Source organism: Neolamprologus multifasciatus, chromosome 11 (assembly GCF_963576455.1).
Source record: "Neolamprologus multifasciatus chromosome 11, fNeoMul1.2, whole genome shotgun sequence".
NCBI classification, from domain to species: Eukaryota; Metazoa; Chordata; class Actinopteri; order Cichliformes; family Cichlidae; genus Neolamprologus; species Neolamprologus multifasciatus.
The window spans coordinates 19076294-19086755 of record NC_140449.1 but is presented as its reverse complement, the minus strand read 5'-3'; the positions used below and the strand labels follow the sequence as shown (position 1 = coordinate 19086755).

At 39.0% G+C, this 10462-nt stretch overlaps 1 protein-coding gene across 2 annotated transcripts in view; it reads left to right on the top strand.

The window, feature by feature from the left end:
• The first annotated feature begins 681 nt into the window (after positions 1 to 681).
• Positions 682 to 10462, top strand: part of LOC146508214 (diacylglycerol O-acyltransferase 1-like) — a 21586-nt gene continuing 11805 nt past the window's right edge. The window contains exons 1-6 of one of the 2 annotated variants that reach the window (XM_085177768.1): positions 682 to 1211; positions 2322 to 2412; positions 4217 to 4257; positions 4631 to 4716; positions 9609 to 9661; positions 10163 to 10268. In XM_085177768.1, the coding sequence (XP_085033894.1) occupies positions 970 to 1211; positions 2322 to 2412; positions 4217 to 4257; positions 4631 to 4716; positions 9609 to 9661; positions 10163 to 10268 (619 nt within the window). In that variant the 5' untranslated portion in view covers positions 682 to 969. The remainder of the gene's footprint in view (positions 1212 to 2321; positions 2413 to 4216; positions 4258 to 4630; positions 4717 to 9608; positions 9662 to 10162; positions 10269 to 10462) is intronic. The other variant, XM_085177770.1, reaches the window with a different exon arrangement.

Genomic DNA, 10462 nt, shown 5'->3' with positions numbered 1-10462 from the left:
TATATATATATATATGTGTATACATATATATATATGTGTATATATATATATATATGTGTATATATATATATATGTGTATACATATATATATATGTGTATATATATATATATATATATATATATATATATATATATATATATATATATATATATATACATATGTGTGTCTGAAATTTTCTGCATTCACTTTCTACCTTTCGCTTCTTTGGTTCTGCCATGTTTAGTAACTAACTTGGGCTAAATTTCTTCTGTGATTGTCCTTTTTGGTGGAGCAACTGCCTCGATCGACAGTAGCTCCCCCTGGTGTTAAAACTAAGAAGTGCAATACACTCAAGCAAAAGTTGAAGTGCGGGCCATATTCGATTCTATTTATAAAATTACTTGCGGGCCAATTAAAAATGGATCGCGGGCCGCAGTTGGCCCGCGGGCCGGAGTTTGGACACCCCTGATGTAGATAGATAGATAGATAGATAGATAGATAGATAGATAGATAGATAGAATATCTATACTAAACGCCGTCTTGCTGGCGTTTAGTATACATCACATGTCTTTATTGGTGTCTGACGGGAGCTCAAACCCCGCATTTCTGCGCTGTGTTGTCTCTAACATGCTTACATGCTGTTTGGGACCCGGATAATAGCTCATTACGCCTCTTCCATGAACCGCCTAACCCCTCAGAGTAGACTCTGACTCACCTGCCACGCAGTGTGCAACAGTCAAACAAGTTACAGTGCTTTCACCATCAGCCTCATGAATACACTCCTACCTCTGTGTGTGTGTGTGTGAACTGTACTGAAATCTGAGCTTTGGGCGGATTGTTTTGCAACCCTTTTACTTCCCCTTCTCTGTACTACTACGCCTGGGTGTCACCGTTGCTACAAGCATGCTATTATCCGCGGTGAACGGTTAAAGTGGACTTCTGTGAGTTATTACTTGGTTTTTCTATACCATCGCTCTCTCTCTGTCATCATGGGTGACTACAAGCCAGCCGAAGCATTAACCCACAGGAGAAGAGCGACTCTCGCAGTGGCGAGAGCTGCGACTCTCCAGCCGATGAACATGAGGTTTGGAGGGGATCGTCAGAGCTTGGTGGCCGCAGACATTAGCTTTGAAAATGAACATAACAAACATGACCATTCACTGGAAATAAGCCGGAATAAAACGAAGAACGATAAGAAGAAACGCAGGAATGACATAAGTGACATGTTGAGGTGAGCTGGATAAACTTACTGAAGTGTTGCCCAGTTTGAGGAAAGTGGGAAGAGTTTTTTGTTTTTCCTTCAGGAAAGATATGACAACATGCTGCCCGTAGCTAACGGCTAATGTTGTATCTAGCGTTTCTTAATGCTAAATACGTGTCCTTGTTATTCATTGTCGGTAACGACTTGGTTCGGGGTCGTGGGGGGAGGGCGATCTGGACCAGAGCCTGTTTATTTTTCCACAGTTGTCACTCATTCATTCATACTTACACTCCCGCTCTTCTTTAGTGCCGCTGGGCCGAGTTCCAGGAACTTTAAGATCGGGTATACGTGTCTCTAATAAATAAAATGCATAATGTGGGTTGTTTCGTGGGAGGCTGTGTAAAGGGGAACCCTATGAATAGGCGTGAATTAACTTAATCTTCTCAGACCAGTTATGTAACACAAACAGCCGATATAACACTGTTTGGTTTGCAAAAGTTTCGCATATTCGTTTATATTGCTGATTGCTGAAGCCTCATCAGAAATGGCATGGGTGGAAGGGTGTAGTCAAAAAGCAGGTTTTAATGTAGGGAAACAGGGAGGATAAAAGTCTGAGGAATGCCAAACTACACAAGAACTCCATTGAAAATCAGTGGCAACAGTTCCAATTAAGTGATGAATCCAAATGTGAAATTTCTGGTTCAAATGATCACCAGTATGTTCAGAGGAGGTCAGGAGAGATGTACAACAGTGAGTGTCTACAGCCATCTGTAAAGGAGATCTGTGCACATATGAATGTCTACAAACCTCAAGCAACTGAAGCAGTGCTGTAAAGAAGAGTGGGACAAGATTTCCCCACAGTGATATGAGATAATAATAAAAACAGACAGGAAGTGATTACTTAAAGCTGTTGTTTCTAAAGGTGGTTCTACAAGCTGTTGATTGGGTTTTACTTAGTTTTACACAGGACATGTTTGTTGCAGGACTATAAAAACCTTCACAGAGCTCCTAGCACATCTCACTGTGTATTTAACTTTGTCCTATTATTGCAGTTAGAGTTCGAATGAAAATCAGTGCAACATAAATACATTAATTTTTAATTGTCTCACTCATTTACTGTATCCATCTGATTTATTTCAGTAACTGTCACAAGACACAGGAGTCCCTGCTGAGTTCAGACAGTGGTTATAAAAACTACAGAGGAGTCCTCAACTGGTGTGTGGTAATGCTGGTAAGACACATACAAAAAGAAACGTGTTCCCACGAAAATCCTAAAAAAAGCATTTGACAGGCTTGTTTTGTTGTTTGAGCACATAAGATGATATTTTTGTTGATTTTCAGTGAATTTTCAAACATGGCCAACATGTATCCAGTGACATAAAGCCAAGCGTCTTTCCCATCTCTATTTCCCACTCATGTTTTTTCTTTCATTTTAATTCCAGCAGCTCTTAGTGTGGGTGTAATTGTCAGTTTTTGTGTTTTTGCCAGATGTATTGTATGAAATTATGATTTTTATGATTACAATGTACATGGAAGTAAATGGAAGTCAGGATAAGCAGTCAAAAGAAAACTGGTTATCAGCTTGCTTTCAGCTGCAGCCCCGTTGGTGTTAGGGTTGCAGCATAACTCACCACGGTGATGTACCCCAGTAAGATGTGAACCACCTTCATAATACAAAAACCCAGTGTTAGCCCCCAACTGACCTGTATACAATGATATCCTGCTTCGCAGTACAGGCCTGTCAGGTGGACACTGCCAAGCTATTAGTAGAACAATCTGTCTAACCACACTTCCTGTAATTAGACTTTTTGATTATTGATTTTTTTCAGTAACATAAATCTTATTTTATTGCATATGACTTAATATCAGTTTAGCAATTAGTATAGATAGTAATGGACTTCTGTGATACAGACCATCCACTGTCATAGACAAATACATTGAGATAATTCAATATTGCATTAAATAGTAAACAAAACGATTGTCCGGATTAAGACCCTGATTAACTTATCTTCTGATATATGGGCATGACCTCCGACACTTCTGCTGACCCTTGTTTGTACTAATGGTGATTGTATAAAAATGTCACCAGCGTTTCAGCCAACATTTATCCTAATAAAATGCAGAGTTTTCACTGCATTTCATCCAAGTGAAGAGGAAAAAAATATGCAGAGTCACGTTTTGCTGTCATTACTGTTGTGCTGCTTCTGTCCACTCATTTCCTCTTTGTGCAGAGTTTCCTCTCAGGCGGGGCTCAGCAGCTTTACCACATACACACGAGACTCTAAAGTATTTTGTTCAAGTTAAATAGTTCAGCCAGATAATTTTTCACTCATCAAGAAAAAAAAACCTATAAGCTCTAGCCATAATCAGGAATCTGTCGTTCATCTATTCCCCATTCACAAGAATGGCTACTTCTCCAAGAGTATCGGTCAGATTTTTAGTGAAACCTCAAACAGTTCTTCATTGAAACTGTTCTCAAGATGAAGGTCACATTTGTTTTTTTGCGTGTGCTAACTGCATTGTGATGAAGTGTGAACAGATGAGCTAACTAGCTAATGTGTATTTTCCAGAGATGTCGAATAGTGTACATCCGCAGTAAAATAACTGACCTGTTAGTGTAAAGTTTAGCAAATTTTGCAGTTCTTTCTCGCCCGTGTTTGTGAGAATGGGCCAATTACAGCAGGAAACAAGAGGAGATTCAGGTGGTGAACCCCACTAATCCAACAAATCATTGTGTTCATTATAGGAGGTTTTTCCTTCATTCTGACAGACCCAGAGATTTTGTGTTGGTAATAAGATATTACAATCCGTTTAGCTGAGGAGAGCAAACGGACAGGATACAGCAAGGAGTGCAAAAGAGGGGAGCAAGAGAAGGAGATGACCATGGAGGAGAGGGTGATACAGAACGATGAGGCAATTCAATTAAAGCTGAAGGCTTTAAAATGAGAACCATGAAATAAATGTACATGTGGAGAAGTGTAAGGAGGATTGTTGTGCAAGAAATATTTATCATTATCTGTTTCTTTTTGTTACAGGTACTGAGCAACGCTCGCCTCTTCTTAGAAAACCTCTTACGGTGAGAATGATTTATTAGCTATTATTTCAAAAGGCTTCATGGACTACTTTTACCCAGTGTGCCATTCTTAACATTAATGACGGTGATGTTTTAAATGTGAGGTTCATGTAACTCATCTCGTCATAATGTCATTTGTTACACTTGTGGGGTTTTTTTCCTCTCAGAAGTTAAAATAACCACTGTGGAAAATATTATATATGAAGCAGAAAACTGAGCCAGCGCTGCGTCAGTTGTAAACTATTAATGCAAACTTCAGTTTTTCTGTGAGAAGTTTGCATTACTTACATTGATTCTCAGATCTGTAAAAACACACCTGTCTTAATTTGGATCCTGGCTTTTCTATTGGCCATCGTTCTTTGTTTTGTTTTTTTAGGTACGGTGTTTTGGTCGATCCTGTTCAGGTGGTTTCCTTGTTTCTGAATGATCCCTACAGCTGGCCAGCAGCTTGCCTAGTGATTGGTAGGTATATTTTCTGTGTAACACTTCAAAATAATGGAAATGATTCAATATTATTTGACACTGATTATATTATTTCTGGGTTAAAAAAAAACATAAAAATCTTAGCTACAAACCATGCACGAAATGCTTGTATAACCAAGACCAGGATGACCAATTTTAAGTGATCTTAAGCAGTAGTATTCCAGGTTGTATGAAGGTTGGTGACTTTTTTCACTCATTTTCAGTCCACTCCTTGTACCTGAACATGTTCTGGGGAAAGTTTTAATTTAGCAAAGAACCAGTTTTAAAATAAAATCCTTGGAAACTTACTAACATCCTATCACCAAAACAAGTGGGGGACAAAAGTGTGATATGTAAGTGTAAATGTCAGGTCATGCAAAAAAAAGTTACCTACAGTAAATGAACAATGTTTGAAAGTCTTGCCCTTAAGCTATAGGACAAAAACAGAAACTGATAGATCCATCTGGACCTTAAGTTTATTGATCTACTGCTTATTAGAAAAGGTCTCACGGGAAGGGTGTCTGCCAAGAAGTCAGTCATAAGGAAGAGAAACTGGGAGAAAAGGCTGTGGCACGCCACATTGCACAAGAACTGGATAGAAAATCAGTGGCAATGAACTAATGGATTGGCTTAAATTATTATCACTATGTGTGGAGAAGGTAAGGAGAGAGGTACAACAGCGAGTGTCTGCAGCCATCTGTAAAACACAGTAGAGGCTCTGTGATTGTTTGGGGCTGAATTCAGTCAGTGGTGTTGGGGATCTTGATGGATTTCTGTATACAGAAAAGTACCGTGCCACCAGATTATCATCCACCATGCAGTACCATCGTGAAAGTGTCTGATTGGCAGCAGCTTCATTTTTTTCACCATGAGAATGATTCCAAACACACTGCCAGAGCAGTAAAACACACAACGGAACAATTTTAAAACAAAAGGCAGCTAACGTTCAAGAGCTTTGAATGTCCTCAAGAAGCCTGGAGAACTATTCCTGAATGACTGCTTACAGAAATTAAAAGGACTCTTGTTTAAGAGAGGAATAAAAATGATAAAGAATAAACAAAATATTGACTTTCAAGCTTGTTAGAATTATACAGACTCTGTTTTTGCCTTATGTACTGTATTTTCTTTTATGTTTCAGTAATTCGTTGCAATTCGCGGACCAACCTAGCAAGAACATTTCAGAAAAATAGGTGGAAAAAACATTTAAAACTGGATTATAGATCCACTTCCTTTAAGGCCTATAAGACGAACACGTGCAGTTTTTTTTGTTTTCCGAGTACTTACTTTTATAGTATATTGAACCACTGCAGTGAAGGTCTGCAGTGGTGCAGCTTTCAGTGTCTCTAGAGGGACACTCACCTGCCCTATATACTGCATACTGGTGTTCTCCTGCAGAGAGGAGGAGGGAGAAAAATGGGGAGTAAGAGAGAGGGATGAAGAAGAGAAGTAAGGAGGAAGGATTTAATGGAAGACAAGTTAAGTAAGTAAATTTGTATAGATGGTTGGAAAACAGGAAAAGAACAGGCAGAGAGAGACGGGGTAGAAAGAGCAGGAGAGTGGTGGAGTAAAGTGCTGCATCAACTCGGGACCGGAGAAGGGAAAGGGAGGGAGGAGGAGAGAAATGGATGGAGTTAAGGCAAATGACTGCACAGACAATAGGTAAGAGGCAGGTGAGGATGGGAGTCTGTTTACAGTGGCATGGACTGTAAAGCAGCCTATCCCCCGAGGGCATTCAGAGAGTCACTGCAGTAACTTACGCACACTCCCACACACACAAACACAGTCTACACTTCATGAAGCCTACCAGCAAAATGGGCAAACTCTGGAAAGAAAGTTAGACATTAAGAAAACTCTATTGTGAGTGATAAATGTTATTTTACTTTGCTGTAGTAAGTGCATTGCTTCTACAATATATACCTCAAGGCACCAGATAAAAGGTTTGTGTGTCTAACAGGTGCTAAATTGAGTTGTTTGTTCCAGTTTCATGCAGTTTGGGCACAATACAGTAGTTGGTATTTGGCAAAGAGGCTCAACAGATGCTTTGCAAAAGAAAAAGCAGTAGGGAATAAGATTTAGGCTCTTCTCAGATGTTCTTTTGTCTGGTTTCTCTTCTTTGCATTTAAAAGTCTCTTATTCTGTGAATTGTTCTTATTATTATACAACGATAATGATGGTAATAATAAAATTGTCAAAGAAAACTGTCCTAGCAATAAAGATCCTTTTTTAAATGTATTAAATTGTTTAACTTTTTTTTAAATTTAGCACCAATGATCTTGATACACTCACAGTACTTTGTAAAATTTGCTGTGTTATCCTTCGTGATACTCTCCTTTGCATATTTGCTGAAAGCGTGAGTTGTCCTCATGTTAAACGCAGCCTAGTTACAAGACAGGTTTCCTGACTCCATACTTTTCTTTTTCCTTCCTATAGGTGAATTTAAAGATGAGTATAACGGGAGTGTATTGTGAGGTCTGATGAAGTGATGCCTACAGGCTGATTAATTGCTTTTGTTTGTGCACAGTAATCTTACTGTATAGACTCTGCTGTGCCTGCAGCGCATTTCCTCCTTCCTGTCTTTGATGTGCCGTGTATACCACGAACTCAAAAACAACCATGTGACTGAATGACTAAAGTAATTGATTCGTAATGGCAGTTATCAAGGGTGACACTGTTGATGATCACATGACGAACCCCCCCAGTAGTTGAAATGCCTGACAGTTTACACATCTGCACACTCTGTGTTAGACAGCTGACACCATGCTAATGACTGATAAGGATTTCAAGAACAATTGCTGCAGTTATTTGTCATCAGCCTAGTCTAGTAAGAGAAATGAGAAGCCTACATACCAGTGATTTTAATCCTGGATTTGTAACTGTTACAATCTTTTCTTTCTGTATTGTATGGACACACACACAGTATATAAGGCAAAAACAGAGTTTATACAATTCTAACAAGCTTGAAAGTCAATATTTTAGCATGACCAACGTGATCTTCATCGCTGCCTGAACTCTCTTAGACAAGATTTCTTGTCATTTCTTTAAGTAGTCTTCAGGAATAGTTCTCCAGATTTGTTGAAGTCCATTCAGAGCTCGTCTGTGGATGTTGGCTGCCCTTTTTTCAGTTTTCTGTCAAGATGATCCCACACTGCTTCAGTAATGTTGAGGTCTGAGCTCTGAGGAGGCCAGTCTATGATCAATATTGTTTCATTTTGTGTTTTGGATCATTGTCTCCACCACTGGCTGAAATGCAGCCTCAAACCATGACAGAGCCTCCTCTGTATTATGACTATAGACGGTCAATGATGTACCTTGGTCCTGATCTGTACATACTGACAACAATTTGAACCAGAAAATTTACATTTGGACTCATCGCTTCATAAACCCCGTTGTCACCAATTTTCAGTCCAGTTCTTGTGTAATTTGTCATACTTCAGCCATTTCTCCCCGTTTCCCTCCTTAAAAATGTCTTCTTGATGGTCACCCTTCCACTGAAACCATTTCTGAGGCTTCAACAAACAGATGGATTATCTGAAGGTCCAGATGTACCTCGCAGGTCCTCTGTCAAGTCTTTGCTGGATGTTTTTTTTCCCCCATTTCTCAACATAACTTTTAGATACTGAAACAGATATTGATACAGATAGATGCAGAGACAGAAGTAGATTTTCATCTGATGTAAGTGATATGAAACACTGTATATCATCCAAGGTTTTGGTTGGTAGCTCTTTGGGAATCACCTCGTTGCTGCAAAAATATTATGTTATGCCTGTTAAACCATGTTATCCTTGTAATTTTGCATAGTTTCACCTAATAAAATTGGAGCAAATGGTGTGATTTTTGTGAGAGGCTGCACGTAATAAAAGGCCTAAAAATATAATTTAAAACTGATTCTGAGCTAAGTTTTCTCTTCTATGTTGAAACAACACTGGTTTAGCCCTTGAGTTAGGTGCTTTTTTACGGTATAAACAAAAAAAGAATAACCTTCCTCTGATGGACTGAAAAGGAGTGAAAAAGCAGACAGTATCCAAAGGAAAACTTTCAAAGACTCTCAGAAAGCCTTGAGAACTATTGCTCAACACCACTTTAAAAATTACAAGAAGTCTAGCTCCTTGGAAGCAAAGTAAAAAAGAAATGAGGTGTTGTTCAAGACTTTTGCACAGTACCATACATCCCAAAATGATACCTGTCTTTCTGAAGTGTTGATATGAAATCATACTGTAGAATATCGTCTTTTTAATTTTATTTTCTAGAGCTTCACTGAAGAATCTTCTTGATTATGTTACTTGATTGATTCACTTGGGATTTTTCTGTCACAGTCATTTGCTCCATGGCCTTTTTGATCTTACATATTCAAGTAAACAGTTTAAAGTGCACTCATTTATTTGATAACCTCCACATCATATAAGCTGTCAAAAGAGCAGCAGACATTGAATATGGAGATGGATATACTGTGCAGGAAACCAAAAGATAAAGAATAAAAAATGATGTGATTCTTTGTGTGTGTGTGTGAGAGAGAGCGCTTTTACACACACATCGACTGGTCTAGTCACTCAGCTGTCTAGCAGTTGGTATGTGCTGTGAAACACATATGCTCTATTATTGCCGCTTCATTTCTTTCATCAGGTGTTGCTATTTAATCATGTGAACGTCTGTGTGTGAGAGACACCATGTTGCTCAGGTTTCAGGAAATTTTCCAGTCCAAACATGAAATTGGTATATTTTATCAGCGCTGCTTTTAAAACGTAGAAGTCACCGACTAAAATGATGGAGTTCTGCTGAATACCAGTGTTTTCGGAGCCAAAATGTCTTCAGTTCATGAGCTCCCTAGTGTAAATACAGGCTGAAAAAAATGATCACTGAGCATCAGCACTGACATGGTTCATTTTGTCCGACAGTGTCCAATGTGTTCATTCTGGTGGCTCTCTATACCGAAAGGCAGCTGTCGAAGGTGAGGAGAGAAACCCTGCTCGCACTAAAACGTGAGAGCAGTGTGAATTTTAACCGGACTGCTGAATTCAGAGCACTTTCCCAAGTCTCGGGTGGGATTATTTTTCTAAAACTGTTCTCTAAAGCTGACTGAGGAGCTGACCCTCCCCAGTTGCATCTGCAAATGTGAAATGGTAAAATGAGAAATTAGTTTCACCATCTACATTTGGGGCCCATTCAGTTATGCTCTGCCTGTTTGGCACGAATTGGAACAGTTTTTTGTTGTTTTTTAACTTAACTAGGCCAGAATAACTTAAAATGTGATCTGTGGTGGGGTGAGAAGTAAAAAATGGTTAAAACATTTAGTTTCTGTAATAATTGGCAGTGTTTTAGAATTAGGTCACCAGTAAATACCCAAGGCTAAAAGCATGCGACCAAAATGGAGGCAGTTTTGTAGAAATGGATACACTGTTAAGATAAAAAACTCCTGCTGTTCCTATGTTTGTTTGTTTTTTGGACACAGGGTTCATTCAGTGAACTTGTGGGATTTCTGGTCCATTGCATTAACATGGCCATTCTGCTAACGTTCCCTGCAGCAGTGGTCCTATTGGTTCCCTCCATGACCTCAGGTAAAATGTGTTTCCCTATTATTCAACTGTCCTCCCTGCAATCTTGTTCCTAACAACTGTACATTACTGCGACAAATAATTGACTAAAATAGTCTCATCTCTTATGCAGCCAAAACATTATCCATTCACTCGTAGTTTACAATGTAGAAAATAATTTAAGGGTAATAAAGATTAAGAGAACATCCACTTCCTTG